General features: G+C 37.1%; 1 protein-coding gene across 35 annotated transcripts in view; it reads left to right on the top strand.

Annotated features, from left to right (window-relative positions):
- picalma (phosphatidylinositol binding clathrin assembly protein a) overlaps nucleotides 1-16,086 on the top strand; it is a 120,558-nt gene that overhangs the window by 81,137 nt on the left and 23,335 nt on the right. For 4 of the 35 annotated variants that reach the window (XM_052025573.1, XM_052025586.1, XM_052025572.1 and 1 more), the window contains exons 13-20: nucleotides 2,338-2,484; nucleotides 2,609-2,692; nucleotides 6,810-6,890; nucleotides 9,729-9,845; nucleotides 11,261-11,392; nucleotides 11,483-11,513; nucleotides 12,682-12,784; nucleotides 15,812-15,838. In XM_052025573.1, coding sequence (XP_051881533.1) covers nucleotides 2,338-2,484; nucleotides 2,609-2,692; nucleotides 6,810-6,890; nucleotides 9,729-9,845; nucleotides 11,261-11,392; nucleotides 11,483-11,513; nucleotides 12,682-12,784; nucleotides 15,812-15,838 — 722 coding nt within the window. The remainder of the gene's footprint in view (nucleotides 1-2,337; nucleotides 2,485-2,608; nucleotides 2,693-6,809; nucleotides 6,891-9,728; nucleotides 9,846-11,260; nucleotides 11,393-11,482; nucleotides 11,514-12,681; nucleotides 12,785-15,811; nucleotides 15,839-16,086) is intronic. The other 31 variants (XM_052025608.1, XM_052025580.1, XM_052025578.1 and 28 more) reach the window with 25 other exon arrangements.

Genomic DNA, 16,086 nt, shown 5'->3' with positions numbered 1-16,086 from the left:
ATTCATCCAAGTTATTTACATAAACTGTAAAAAGTTAAGATCCCAGTACCGATATGTATGCTATGCCTGTCATTACATATTGCCAAAGAGAAAAATAAGTTTCTAGTTAGCCGGCCAATATTTAATCCATGTCAAAATATTGCCTCCTACACAATTAACTTTTATATTCTGCAAGAACCTTTGATGCAGCACCTCATCATTGCTTTCTGGATAACAAAAATTAATACATCCACTGGTTCCCTTTTTATCCACAGCTTGTTTTACTTTAATGAACTCCAATAAATTGGTCAAAGATCATTTCCTTTTCACACAGCTATGCTGACTTTGTCTGATTACCTTGAATTTTTCTAAGTCCTCTATTGTATCATCTTTAATTATAGCTTCTAATGTTTTCCTTGTGTCAGATCATAAACTAACTGGCTAGTAGTTTCATGCTTTGTGCCTCTCATTTTGAATAAGGGAGATGCCAAAAATGATGAGAATCCAGTGCAATAGAGGATTTACTGAGTCATATTACTTTATTAGGGCCACAGGTACCCACTGGTGGTTCTTGTTTCAGCAAATGCTGCATAATTTTATTAGGGAGCTCATCATGCAAAAGCAATCTAGCAATTAGTGGAGGCTGATGGCATAGCCTCTGAAAACCACTCTAGTTTTTTTTAAGAAAAACGATGTCAACATTGGGCTTTGAAAAACAGAAAATACAGGTGAGGAAGTTTCAGATTGATGACCCTTTATTGCAAGTCTTTATGAAAAATCATCAAACTTGAAGCAGCTTTGAAACATCATTTAACCTTTGATACCAAAGGCTTTCCACACGCTATCCTGCATCCCTATTGCCCCCAATCCCAGATTCCCTGTTCCTTTGCAGAGTCTCATTAAGCTAGTGTTCTCCCACAATTAAGCTATCCAGGATTGGCAAAAAATTGACAGTGGAGCTTGGATCACTGCAAGAGGAGCCCACCAGTTGACTTTGTGGCATGTAGATTCAGTTCCCAGCTGCACCAGTGAACAAAAAGTTGACAATCTGTAACAGAGTCTGCTCATCTGCCCACTTTCCAATGTATAAATTATTGGCTGTAACAGTAGTAACTGCCTGAGCAGTGTCAGATGTTATCAGCTATTGAAGCAAAAATGACTTCAGAATCGGTGCAAATGGGACCAGGAAAATCAAGATAAGCATTTGGTATTGGGAATACTGGTTATAATTAAACATTCCATAAAAGGCATTGCTTGCTGCTTATATTAAAGCTTTCTTATTAATTATAAAACTTAATAGATGATGAAACTACCAACTGTGTCAATCTTTGCTACCCAGTTTTCAAGAGAGCAGTAATTTGGACGAGAATCCAGAATGGAACTCCTGTTGGCCCAGGAAGATGTAGTCGTACTGTATTCTGTAACCTTGATTGCCTTGGTTAAATACCAGTGATGAATTGATAATGCAGAGGCTTTTATTTAATATCCTAACCGTTGTTGGTCACCTAAATTTCTTTTGCAATAAATCATTGGAACTTTGAGCTGTGCATTAGACACTTGGAGATGTAGCTCTGGCTGGAAATTCATCAGGGTCTTTCAAGATAAATGGAAACTGACCAACATTCAAAGGAAAGCTTAACCAAAAGAACTGGAATGCAAAGTTAAGGCATAAGAAATATTAATGGATTGATTGCATATGTGTGTACTTTGCTGCTACTCATCATTTCACTATTTATGATCTGTTTATAAAGCCAGCTTCTGTTTTGGTGGATTGATCATCCAAATGCCGTGTCTCTGGCCTTCACTGCAGTAGATGCAGCTTGCTATTTGCAGAATGATTAATTCACTATAGACTACATAATGAATTGATATTAATAAAAACACAAAATACATTTCTTGCAAATTGTTTGCTATGTGCAAGATTCTAAGGTTTACATTATTGATTGTGTAGATTCAATATAAGAGCCAGATTTTAGCATGTCATGTTAGTGTTAAATCTGCCCCTCTCTCTCTGTCTAGGCATTGCATAAAACTAAAAGGACCTTGATTTATTTGCAGAAATATTTTGTTTCTTGGAAGAAAAAATAAAATGTTTACAAAGGCCACAGAGCAGGTTTTCTATACAGCAGAACACACCCATTGGGGTGATTACTGTGGGGAAAAGAATTTGACTCTCGTGGCAAATAAATAATTTTACAAATTTAGCAGGCAGAACATAGAATCAGCAATGAGCTACTTGAACTGATCATTTTAGTTAAATGAAAGTCCCTTAATTGAGCAATTTTGTCTTTTGACCTGATGTTTCTTTGCATTTTTTCTTGTTTTTCTTTCTGCTTTATTTACTGTTGCTGTTTATAGATCCTTTCTCCACTTCTGATGCTGCTGATGAAGCCATTCCAAGCTTAAATCCTTTTCTTACGAAAGCTGATGAAGTTGTAAATACCACTGTCGCCTTCTCAGATGGTGTGATCTTTACTTCTAGGACGCATAGCCATGAAATGTTTGGTAAAAAGTTAACTCTTTATATTTTCTGTTAGGAAGTTTTTAAAATATCCTTGATTATTGAAACTTATTTCAATGCTCCAAGAAATTTTAATCTATGAACACATGTAATTTCTTGATTCTCCAGATCATTTCAATCCTTTTACTGAGCCAAGTTCTTCTGTTGCCACAAAATATGAATACACTCCTCGGATAGACCATTTTGTCTCAGGTACTCCGATGGAAAGGTTTTCCACTATCGTACCTATGTTTCCCAACTTGGAAAACATAGCACACTTTTATAATAAATTATAATTGGAAGGAAAATAAAACATACATAAAGTAGTTGAATAAGGCTTGTTCCTCACTAGTGAGTGAATATTCTTTGTGTTAAATTAATAATACACCAGGTAGGATGCGGGTAAGAAAAAAAAATTATTTGGCTGGTAGCTCACCTTAAGAATTTATCCACTGTATTTGCATTAGATTATTAATTCATTAATCATAAATTTATCATTAATTTATTGATCAGTCTCCTACATTTCACCCTGAAACAGTTTTTGTGTGTTTTGAGTTGTTAAAGCTTCATTTGATTGACATGACTTCTGCAGGAAAAGACTTGAAATTAACATTAGTCTGATATGTTAACTTAAGTAATGAACTGCAATAGCTGCATCTGAGTATCGTCTCCATCAAATTGCGTGACCTCCCACTCTGGACCACATCATGAATAACTACTTCTGCACAAGTCGCATTCCATCCTGATTTAATGAATGGCCTTTGCGCTTGTAGTTTGACCAGCACTTTTAACTATTCTTATTGACATATGAAGAAACATGATTGGACTCTCATTTCTGGAAAATTGTCTCATTTGCATATTAATACAGTTCTTGCTTCCATTTGGATACTCACTCAGTTTAACCTCTTATTCAGTGCACCTCCAGGCGGTAAAAGCAAGCCAATAACGTTGAACCTTCAACTAGTAAGTGAAAAGTGTTATAATAATCAGGAAGACGTAATAAGCAGGAATACCATATTTCTCCACTCTGAAGAAGAGCAAGCAAAAGTATATTTCTTCTGATTTTGAAGCTATGTTGATCTAAAGGCTTGTGCAGCCAGGATAGGAATGTAAAATAAAAATGTAATTGGCAATGTCACTTTGGCTCTGTTTCCAGTCCAAACTTTCAATATTTTCTTATGTGTCAAGTTTCTTCTCTTTTTAGGGTGCCAAATGAACCCCAATGAAGTCACTACTATTGCTTTTTCCATGGTCTAAAATGCAGCTTTTGTGCATGTTCATTATTGTTAGCTAAGCCTGGTTGCCCTTCATTCTGCTGCTTCGTGAAATAAATGTAGAAGTCTGAAGCAGGGAAGAAAACCACTTGGTCAGTTGTTTATGTACCCACACCTTGCTAGAACAACTCTGTTCTCGTCTCACTTCCAAGTTCTCTCTTCATAGCTTGTACCTTCCTCAATTTCAAATGTTCTTGCTTTAAAAGATACAATAATATCTATTGCAATACTTCCTATGCAAAGCAGTGGTGCATAAAGAAATTTCACATAATCCCAATCAAACTCATAGACTCTAGAACCAAAAGGGAATCCTTTTTCCCCTGTTTCGAAGTCTGAAATTTTTTATTGTTAAAATCTCTAAATTTCCCATTAGCCTCTTTTTGCTACAAAGAAAATTGTACCAGTATCTCAAATTTCTTGAAATAGCAATGATTTGTTGTTCCATTGAATTTGTGCTCTGGTTTCAATGGTGTCAGTCATCAAATGATCCATTATACATCAAAGCTATTATAAAGAGAATTGCTGTGTTATAAGAATGAAAACGGGAGTTTCAAGTTTTGCAACTGTGCACAGATAGGATGTGCTTTATCATCCTTCTCTATTCATTGCAAATATTGATGACGTTTATAAAGGAGCGCCCCATGGAGGAAGACAGCACATCAAATGAACTTATTTTGCTGATAATCAAGTCTTATTTGCAGATAGTGAAGATCAACTACAAGAGAACATCTCCAGGCTGAATGAAGCATGTGAAAACTGCAACATACATGAACTTCTGAGATAACAGAAACAATGTCAGTTGGAAGAGAAGAATCTGCAGTTCACATTTATTTTAGAAAATGTTCAAGTACCCGGGACCACCACCAATTACTGAAGAATGGAGAGAGAAATGGAAGTGAGTTATGCAAAGATGTATAATAAATCAGATGTCACCAATTCGGCAACATCAATCAATACCCATCAGCACCTAGAATAACTTCATACAGATGATCTTCCTAATAGCTTGCCACTATGTGAGACTTGGACCTCAACATAAAGCACTGAAGGAAACCAGTGACAAACTTACTGAAGTGTCTGATAAGAGCATTGGGGTGATGGGAAGAGACCACAATATCAACAGTCCAATAATAGGTTGTCAACCAATTCTACATTACCTAATATTATTTGATTTTTGGCACCTCGTGGTAAGGAAGGAAGAATGGAGCATACGACAAAAGGAGAAATAGATGGACAGCAAAAGGCCATCCAGAGTATTAAGAGAGCAGTCAGAAGATCTCGCTCTCCAACAAGAATTGGAAGTTAGGAAAATTTATCACTTCGGTATCATAATGTGGAAGAGGAGAGAAAAAGGATAAGATATCTGTCATTTCCTGTATTCAAAACCTTAAATGATCCAACTATAAAATATACTGATATTTTCTCTTGAATAGTCTGTGCTCATACTTAGGAAACATTTATAGCCTTTTTATTCTGTATATACTGCCATTTTCAAGGAGCATTTTGCCCTCTAAAATTCATCGTACTTTTTCCATGTTCCCTTTGGATGCAGTGACCATGTGGCCCATTGAGTCTTTGGCAGCTCTGATCATTCCCTTATGTCCCATTTCCCCCACTTATTTCCCTGTAACCTATTCTCTCACACATACCCAGTAACACTACCAGTCTAACCATCCACCTAGACTAGTGGCAATTAATCTACCAACCCACATGTTTCTGGGATGTGAAAGGAAACCATGTGGTCAGTGAATGTGCAAACTCTCACAGACGGCACCCGAGGTCAGGATTGAACACAGGTCACCAGGGTCATGAAAAAGCTTCATGCAGTGCCAATTCTCTTTATAAGATTTAAAAGTGGCTTATTGGCCAAATTTGTTTATGTATTTAGCCCTCTTACTGTTGTTCCATGAAACTGTCTTTGCTACTGATTTGAACACAGTTGGTTCTTCTGTAGCAGTAGCTTCTCCTCTGCCTCCTGCATTGTTACCTCCAGGATCTTGTCAGCATCCATCTTTCTTATCCACATCTTTCTTTTCCACTATGCCTGCGGATGATCTCACTGAAAGGAAGGATGTTGACTGTCACAAACATGCTTCATGCCTGGTTATTTTGTGTTTAATTAATTCTTTTAGACTAGTGTCACATCCAGTTCTGGATTTGTTAATAAATTCTCCATGACTTTGCACTATCTTTTATTCTTTGACCTACATTTGATCACCTCACTTAATTTCCCTTGTGGTTTGCTTTCCCTTTTTACCCTGCTTATTTGTGAGGTACACTGTAATGTTTGTCATATTAGTATAGTTGTACAAGTAAACTATTATTAAAAATTCAATTTGGAAAGAAACAACAGCTTTGTATTTCAACATTATTCCCCCTACCATTCTTGCAAAAGGAGAGCATTAATTAACCTTGCATCTCATAATGGTTGCCTAATCTCTTTGCAAAAAGACTGAAATATGTAATTTATCATATATTAAAATGCAATAGTCAGTTGTGTCTTTTTCTTCCTCTAGTATCTCATTTGTTTTCCACAGTACACACAAGAAGGTTGCACTGTTCCCTTCCATTTTAGATATTCCATTTTCATCAATTTTTTTCATCAACAATTGGTTATCACCTAGTATAGGTCAATTCTTTCAACACTGGACTATTGGCTTCTGTTTGCTTTTAATCTATTAGAAATATCTGCTTTATTGATGCATTTGGTATGCATCATTGGGCTTCAGTGGGTTTAATCTAGCAGAAGATATATGATGCTAAAGACTAAATGATAGAAGATGCTCAGCTGAGTTAAGCTAAATGGTCTTAAATTTGATAATCCAATTAAAGTACTGGAGGTAATGTTTTAAGAATTGGTCATCAATATGATTATCCTTGAAGCATGTTGTAGTTATGGGATAGTAAGTGATTATTTTTTTAAAAATTGAGAATAAACTTGTGTATTTTAGTTTAATGAAATTAACTTTTTGTATACTATTTCTGTTTAACCTTCAGTCCTTGGCTCAGGAACTGCTGCTTATCTTTCTGATCTTCTCTTTGCACAATTTATCTGTCAGATTCCTTCTGTGGTCCTCCAGCCTATTCTAATGCTTCCCAGTTTAGAACAGAGTCCCCTGCTGTAGCTGGTCTATTTGCAGGTAGGTTATCATCTGGTTTCTTCTGAAAGTGCTGTTAGTCAAGTCTAGTGTTTGTTGCTGTGCACTGAATTGCTGGGCATTCTCTCCTTTGCATGTGAAATAGGTTAAAGTGCGCAGATTTACTATCTAATCTTTGGAAAATGTGTAATCAAATACTGTCCCAGTATTTCATGGAATATACTTCCCCATTTCCTAAATATTGCAGTACATTCAGCATTCTGATTGTAACAATGTTGCTAATTATGTTGTCTACCAGGCCAGAGGTTGCATTATTTTACCTACAAAAAAATCATCTAGTCTGTACTTAATTCAGTGTAAGTCATCCATTCTCCCACGTGATATTGTCAGCGATTTATTCAAGTAATGTGCTTGACCAAAAGGGTTAAACAGTACTGGATGGGTCACCATATAAATGTGCAAGTGGTAATATGTTCGTTAAACTGTTCACACCATTTCCACTTAATGTGCAAAGCTGCTTTTCCTGTGATAATGGGAAATTTCCTCCTGTATATAATTCTTTTTGGTACTTGCAAAACCTGAGTATACTGTATGTAGCGTGATTTCTATAGAAGTTCAGGTGAAAGTTCTGCAAAAATGACACCTTGTGATCGTTGGGGGTTTTCCTTACAAACGTATTTTGTGTCGATACCCAACTGATATTTTGAGGTAATTGAAGCACAAAATGACATTTTTGGAAAAGTTTGCATTGTGAAATTTCTGCATTTTCTTTCATAGCTGCCAATTCTATACTGCGATAAATTTGAAATGCTGTTCAGATTTTTTTTAAGTCAATGTTTCAGTCATAGCATTAAACAATTTCAATTAGGCAGAAACTGAAGTATGGTTGAGATGGAAGTGAAACAATAGCTCAAATTAGGTTTCCAGTTGATTGCCCTCACCAGTTGTAAAAGACTGTAAGGTGTTGAATGTCTATTTCTGCTGTAAGCCACTGTAGTGACTTTGGTTTATTATTGTCACTTGTACCAAGGTACAGTGAAAAACTTGTCTTGCATACCGATTGTACAGGTCAATTCATTACACAGTGCAGTTACATTGAGTTAGTACAGTGTGCATTGATGTAGTACCGGTAAAAACAATAACAGTACAGAGTAAAGTGTCACAGCTACAGAGAAAGTGCAGTGCAATAAGGTGCAAGGTCAAAACAAGGTAGATCGTGAGGTCATAGTCCATCTCATTGTATAAGGGGAGCAATTATGAGATATTGGCGATGACAGACCTGCTGTTTGGGACTTGACTGGATAGTGCCCCTATTTCTAGAATTGACGGGTAAGAATTAAGAATTTTCTTTCTTGCATTAATAGTTGAAATATTTTGGTTTGTAAGCATTCAGAGTAATTAATCTTCCCCAATTAGAGTGGCACAGCTAATACAGCTGCTGCCTCTCAGATCCAGCAATCTATGTTCAATCCTGACCTTTGGTGCTGTCTGAGTGCAGTTTGCACGTTCTCTCCATGACCACATGGGTTTCTTCTCAGATGCTCCAGTTTCCCCTCGCATTCCAAAAGTGTGCAGTTTAGTAGGTTAATTGGTTGTTATAAATTATCCCTGGTGTATAGATGAGTGGTAGAAATGCAGGGTGTTGATGAGCATATGTGGAGGATAGAAGGGTTAGGGTAGGATTAGTGTAAGAGTAGGTTGCTGACGGTCTGAGGGACCAGTTTTCATGCTGTATCTCTGACGCTGACTGGCATAAAGCGACTTAAGTTAGCAATTATTATTGCAGTGAGAAAAGCTCTTGCTAATAGAATATTGCATCTGTCTAGAAGTTGGCGCATAGCACCGTGACATCTGGCCTAGCTAGTCCATGCTAACGTTTATGTCCCATGTAGATTTTTCCCACTGGCTCAACCCAAAACCCTGTTTTTGCCTAACTTTCATATCTTTTCCTTGCTGCCTGATGTACTTGGCTCCTCTAAGCTATTCACTTAAAGTTACATTATGCTGTAGTAAATTTCACATCAGGCAGAATCAGATGTGTTATTTACAAAGACAGTGCAAGTCAATAGTAACTGCCTGAGAGATATCAGACTCAACCATCGTGAAAGTTGAGCAAATGCATTTTAAGGATTTCTACCGCAAGCTGCCCTTCCCTTAAGCATGGGGAGACTGGTGCAGTTTTACTAGTCATACTCGGAGAACATATGCAGGTATCATTTTCAGTTATCACTAGCTTTGTTTAGGCTTTTTACTCGTGATAGTAATATACTTACTGCCAATAAATTGCATGTATACTGACAGTACAGTTTTTGAGGACTTCCTGTGTCAGAAGCCTCATTAATTTTGCTTCTGTTTGAATCGATTTTACTTGCCGTATACAGGAGATGGAGATTCTGAATAGAAGTTTTTTTTTTCCCCCAGTATGCAGTGGGCCTACTAATTTTTTGAATAACAACACAACTTTTGAAGGGGAAGAATAGGGAGGAGCTGGAAACAGTAGCTTAGGGAGGGGACTGAGTGGTGAAAAGTCAGAAACATTGCTTCATTTGGGTGGTGGGGGGCAAAGTGTGATGAAAGGAAGAAACATGGGGTAGATAAACATGAGATGAATAATATGGAGACATTTTTCTTCAAAAATGAAACTCTTTGTTAAAGAGAATACTTTTACAATAAATATTCAAGTTGTTTTCTAATTAAAAGATTAAGATTTTGTAGAAAGTATTGTTTAATCCTCATTACTGCTGGAAATAATGTAGCCAAATGAAATATTCACTTTTTGGATTGTGCACTGATTTTAAAACTGTATTCTGATTGGTAGAAGAGTTTTTTCCCCTCTCTTGATGCATTATTGAATGTAGCCATGCTTTTCTGTATTTTTAGGGTTCACTCCTTCACCAGCTACTCAGGCACTATCTTCAGCAAGCCTTAATGTTGACTTCGAGTCTGTATTTGGGACTAAATCAACTTCCACAGCCAATAGCATTATGGATTCTGGTGGTAAGAATATTCCCTTCCATTGGAGAAGAGGTCACTGAAAAATAACCACTTCATTTGGAATGTTACAGGGTATTCAGATCTTGTATTTATATGCCAATGAAATTTAATACTGTGGCACATTTCAAGCAGTGATCAAAAGTTCCCCATATTTGTTCAGTCCCTCTAATAAATTGTCTTTACTTTCATATATGGAGGAGGGAGCCCACCTCTTTGAAGAGATTTGTACTTTGCACTACTGTTTTTATCTTCCCCTTTCCTGAATATGGAACTCCAATGTCTGAACTGCCGTTCTGACTTTTGAGAGGTTTTAAGGTTGGATTATCCAGTGACTGATGCAGTGGACCATATTAACAAACCAGTTAGGTTAGTGTAGTATTGGTCTGGGTATGACCAGTCTTGGTTGCATGTACCAGTTATTAGCATAGAAGTAAGTTCCGTATTTGATGCTAAAAATGGAGTCAAAGTGAAATAACTTAATATTGTATTAAAATGTTTAATCAACTGCTCAGTTGGTCCTTTTAGATTTGTGTTGTTTTAAATATTTGGCATTTTGCATTGTCAGTGTTGGCCTCTTATGGATAAAGGTTGCAGTTTAAAATGGGAGACTAGAGGAAACTGATCTGACTGGATATAGCAATGCATTTCTTGGAGTTGATATTCCTGGGTGATTTCCCTTCCATGTCACCATGAATGATGTGTTCTTTCATGAAGGCCATGATTGATATTCTTGAATTAGCTTCCCTGCAGGCATGCACATAAATTGCAATGAGTTTAGCATGCAGAATAAAGGCACTGTGGCAATTGCTCAGTGCATTGACAAAATAGAAGCAGCATATCGTGTGACAATTGTCCGCAACAGATATTTTTACAAGCCAAGCTAAAATCTGTTTCCAGCAATAACTTATATCATTTCTCAATTTTATTTTTTAAACATTGGACAGTCCTAAACTTTCAAAGCATCTGGGACATTTTTTGCAATTGTATTTCAAATATATTTGTATTTGACATGTTGCTCACAAAATTATTTAAGAGTTATCAATTTTTTTTAGCTAGACAGTTTGTTTCTTGCATGCAGCAATGTTAGCTCATTCTTGCATGTTGATATTCTGTTTTTTTTAAGGTATAATTGAAAGCAGAAACATAATGTTGGTTAATACTTTCTGGCTCATCGTTCAGTTGATATGTACTCAGTAAAATTGCAGTGCTTTAATTACATTTCTGGCTTGTTCTATAAACATATTATTCTAATTTTTTTCCACAATCCATACCTATGGGTCCTTGGCTTTGCTTGGCATGCTTGAATGGGTGAGTTGGGATTTTAACATCTTGATCTTTATTGGCAAAATATAAGTAGTGTCCCTGCAAAATTTTTGTTTTTTATTGCTCTAATTGTAATGCATTACTGACCTCCAAAGACTTTGATGGATTAGGTGGACTCCTGAAACCAACTGTAGCTTTGCAGAGTCAGACCCAACAATCTTCAAAGCCGCAGCCAAACAAGCTAGTAGGAGAGGATTTGGATTCATCATTGGCTAATCTCGTTGGCAGTAAGTAACTAACAGGTGTGGTTGTGTTTTTTAAAAATGTTTATTTCTCAGTGCTGATCAAGTAATGCAAGTCAATTTCATGTATTTCAGACTTGGGAATTGGAAATGGATCTGCTAAAAAGTAAGGACCAGTCATTTATGCATATTTATTGAAATGGCTAATACTTTATTTTCTCTACGGGCCCCTTCTTCCTATATATTCAACAGAAATTATGGCATATTTTCCTGCCCAAAATTGTACTGTGTATTAAAATGAGAAATTTGATGATAGCAAAATTTTGTCAATCTTAAATCTTTAAACTTGGATCTTTTGGTTCATGGGAATTATGTTGTAGAATGTCTCATAAAACATGAGCTCCAGACATGACTTGTAATTGTCACGGTATTTGATCTCTCCTGGAATAAAAATTAATGCTGATTTTTTTTTTTAAAGTTCAGGTGATAATACAACTAATGTGAAAGAATGTGTCAGAAAATCGGAATTTGGTCTCTTTTGATTTAATGTGTTTACTGACCCAAATTTCAACACATTACATGGATAATAACACTTTTTATTGCGGGATGTAACTACACCACTTCCATATGAATTCAGATTTTTTTGTTGTTGCTTTCACTATGTTTTTGAATCTGGATGTTAAATTTTCACTTGCATGTATAGTAACATTTAAGAAACAACTAAAAACAAGTGATATAAAATACAGTAATTTAGTCTTGCTTTCATTATACTTAAAACATGAGAGTGTCTAAGATTCTCATTGGGCATTTTTTTTTAAACCTTTTCCTGCCATATTAATTCTGACAATTTGAATCATGTGATTTGCTTATTTCTGCAAATAAGCAATCATTACTTGAATGCCTATTTGCAGAATTAAATTTGCTATCATAAATGTCCAAAGGATGCCATGAAGTGGATCACTCAAAGGCTATTGTGTTATGGTGCAGTGCTTCCTCTGGCCATAGTTCATAATCTATCCATGAATTACAGATCAGTAGTGATGAAGTTTTAGAACTTTTTAAATACAAATCTGCATCAGTGGTCTTTATTGTTTTGGCAGATGAACTTAATGATTGAATGTGAAGACACCAAAGTCTTTAGTAAAATGCAGTTTATTATAACTGCATAATCTGGCTTCAGTTTAGTTCAGCAATTACAATTTCTTTTGTCTGAGGGTCTGTGGCTATATTTCAGTTTGGTTTGTTAACATTTGGCTCAGTTGAACAGCATAGTGACAGATGTGCTGTTTGGCATTGGCATACAGAATTATTAATTAAATAATCCTTTGCCTAAGAAGTGATCTTCATTGGAACCAGCCTGGGGAAAAGAAACTAACTGGAGGAACCAACTGGCAACCTAAGGTTGCTCCTACTACAACCTGGAATCCTGCTACACTGGTAAGTTAATTTTTTTTTACAGCTAGTTTTGAGGAATATTCCTGTTTTGAGTAAGGGGTGACATTTATGAAATGTCTCAAGTTGAGCACACTACTGGTTGTACTGAAATGTAAATCAACTCACTGAAGATTAATTCATATTTCTACAAAAATGAGCTGCTTTTACTGTTTTGTCATGTTAGCAGTTTTTGTTTTGTTTGAATTCTGAATACACAATTGTGAATTTGTATGCAATTTCCAATAGAATTTGCAGTTCTTTCTCCTCCACTATGCCAGTCAAGTGGCAGCATTCCACGTACAATACAATGCTCCTGTTAGCAGAGAATTTGGCTCCTTTCCCTTGTAAAATTATTTACAACTATTTTTTTAACAGCATAACTCTTAGCTTGCATAGCTTTGTCAGTACACTTTATCTCTTCAAATATTCATCTATGTACTTTTTAAAAATTTGACAGGGTTTTCAGTCTCGGATGGTGGATTTCAGACCCCCAACTGGTCTTCGTACTTTTCCTTCCTCCATTCTCCTCTAAACTTTGTACCATCTAACTTAAAGCAATGTCAGCTAGTTATCCACCCTTAGCTTTCCCAAGAGAAGTACGTCCTTTCCTGTTCACTTACTGTAGGCTTTTCATAATTTTGTGCACCTCAATTGACAAAGATAGTGCATTTGATGTAGTCTGCATTGATTTTAGTTAGGCTTTGATGAAGTGCCACATGACAAGGAAAGCACAAGCCCATGGATTCAAGGCAAAGTGATTGATAAAAGAAGGATCTTTTTAAATGATAAGAGCACTGATAAAACGAACACAAACACTTTGATCACATTTACTTAATTACCTCTTGTGCTTGCCCTTTTGTGTTTGCTTTCCTTTTGTGATACTGTCTGACCTGCTGCCGCTGCACAGTGCTTCCTACATGGTTGCAATCGAACCACTGGAAGATTGCTCCCTCGCTGTAGAGGGGAACCTCAAGCAGCTCTGGGCTAATGGCCCAGTTTCAGACTGTACCATCTCAGCATGAACAGCTTTAACCTAGGTCGGCTGAGCTGAAAGCCAAATGTGAAGGTACTGTTGCATTGGCAATGGTTGGAGCACAGTTATTGTGGCCCAGAGAGAAGCAGTAGATTTTTGTTTTGCATCAACATGTATTCACTGGTACTTCCGAAGACAGGTGGCCTTTCAGTCTATCACAGATTACACTGAGGTTTATGCCAACAGTTGAATTTGGGGCCATGATGGCACTGGTCTAAATTTCCACTGCGGAACTCTGATAGGCAGCCTTTGCATGTGCTGCTGTGGAAGCTGATAGCTCTGTCATCACCTGCTATCCCAAGGCCGAGTCCACATTTCTGACATGGCATCCACCACTCCCTGACTGGCAAGGATGGGCACTGGACTCCACAAAGCAGTGCAAATTTCTTTTGACGGGCTTTCTGCCAAATCAGACAAAATGTCAAGCCTCTCCACGTGTATCTGCATCAGGCTTCTCCTGTAGGTTGTTTTCTTGGAGCAGAACCGTTGTGTAGTCTCTCCCTCTAGGACAATGCAACATTAGCTCTAGTAATCCTCGAGCTTGGCTGCAACCTCCTGGTTAAATTTCTGCCTTTGCACTACCCTCCACATTCTGTGAGTTGCCACAGTTTGAGTTGGTGCATGAGAATTTCAAATACATTGACACTGCATCTTCATCCACCTGCTTGTCAAAGTTGGCCTCCTCAGTGGGGTGTGCACGTTGGGCAGGTGGGGTCTCTGGTGATTCTGTATTGATTATCAAAAATCAAATGAGCATGATCATGCCAAAAGAGTGAAGGGAAGAGGGTGCTTATGAGACTTACTAATGATGAAGTATAAAATCTAGTGGGATGGACAGGGGTCAGAGGCACTGATTCCTGGCCTCCACCTCCTAGATGAGAAATTAGTGAGTGTATCTCAAAAAGTTTAAGAGATGTTTGCAACAGGTGTAGACACACTCACAAACGTATGTGAGTGCTGGAGTTGTGATGAGAATGAAAATCGAAGCTCTGGTGGTTTTGTCAGTAACTGCTAACCTTAACCAGCTGAGTAAGGTCATTGAATTTCTTTTGACACTGGAACTGGGTCTGTGGTGTGTCATTCCTGGTGTAGTAGTATCCTGCCTTGTGCTTCATTTCAGCATTGTGGTAGGTAGATGGGTGAGCCATAGTGGAAGGTTCCAAGTACTCATGGTATAAATCATCTCCCAACAACTCTAACCCTTTCACAGGAATGTCACAGTTGCCATCACTGAATGTGAGAGATTCATTTCCACCATAGTATAACTACAACTGAAACTAATATAAGTTCAATGTTCCTTAAAGGCTTCTGTCAGTGGTGTCAATTAATTGGCAAACCTCCCTCAAGAACTGGAGCTCAGACGTGGATTGCAATTGATGCATGAATCAGTTGCTTATACCTGATTGAGGAGATTAGACTTATTACTGAGGACCTGGATTCTTGCTTGGTTAAAGTAACACTCAAAATAATGCCTTGATAGGTATTGTAATACTCTTTTTAGTTTTAGATTGTTATCTAGTAGATTATAGCCTTATAAAATCGCTTGATTTATAAGTAAGTTGCCTACTACTGGAAAAGTGGGTTTTGTGTGAATGGGCAGAGATTTAGCAAAGAAACAAGTGTGGAGTACTTGGTAACCAGTGATGGGTTTCCTTGGTCATTTGACAGAGAGAAACCAAAGTCCGTACTGCTTAGAAGTACCAACAAAACCTGGGAATTAGATAGATGGAGTAACAGTGTATAAAGGGGAAAAGGTGAGGAAGTGTGTGTGACATATTTGTATTTTTTGTCTGAGAGCTCGTACAGGAGATCAAGCAGCTTTAAAAATTAAATGTAGTTTAAGGCTAAATTATTTTTGACTTGGATTATTTTTGAAAGAATGAGTTAAAATTTAGTGTGTCGTTTTGCCCTTTTAATATGAGCAATGTATGAACTGATTGTAAGAGTACAGTCTGACTAAATATTTGATGGTTTATGCAATTGTTTCCTTTGAAAAGCAGAATGGCATGCATTTCCCTCAATACGTAAGTGAAATCATTTTACTTTAAGCTGCATGCTGTTGTCAATCGCTACTGATCTGAAAACTACTTGCAGCTGTTATGTTTTTCATCTGCTGGGAACTTGCTGTTCAAAACTTGCTGCTGCCATTGCCTAAGTCTTTCTTCTAAATGTCACCCTGATGACAGCATGAAAACAAATCTGTTCAAGAAAACTTCCATATAAATTGATATATGGAATCTTTTATTGTTCCCCACTCTTCTTCCCCCACCCC

This window comes from Pristis pectinata, chromosome 11 (genome assembly GCF_009764475.1).
Source record: "Pristis pectinata isolate sPriPec2 chromosome 11, sPriPec2.1.pri, whole genome shotgun sequence".
Lineage (NCBI taxonomy): Eukaryota > Metazoa > Chordata > Chondrichthyes > Rhinopristiformes > Pristidae > Pristis > Pristis pectinata.
The sequence above is the reverse complement of the archived record's forward strand: the minus strand, read 5'-3'. Positions and strand labels throughout refer to the sequence as shown.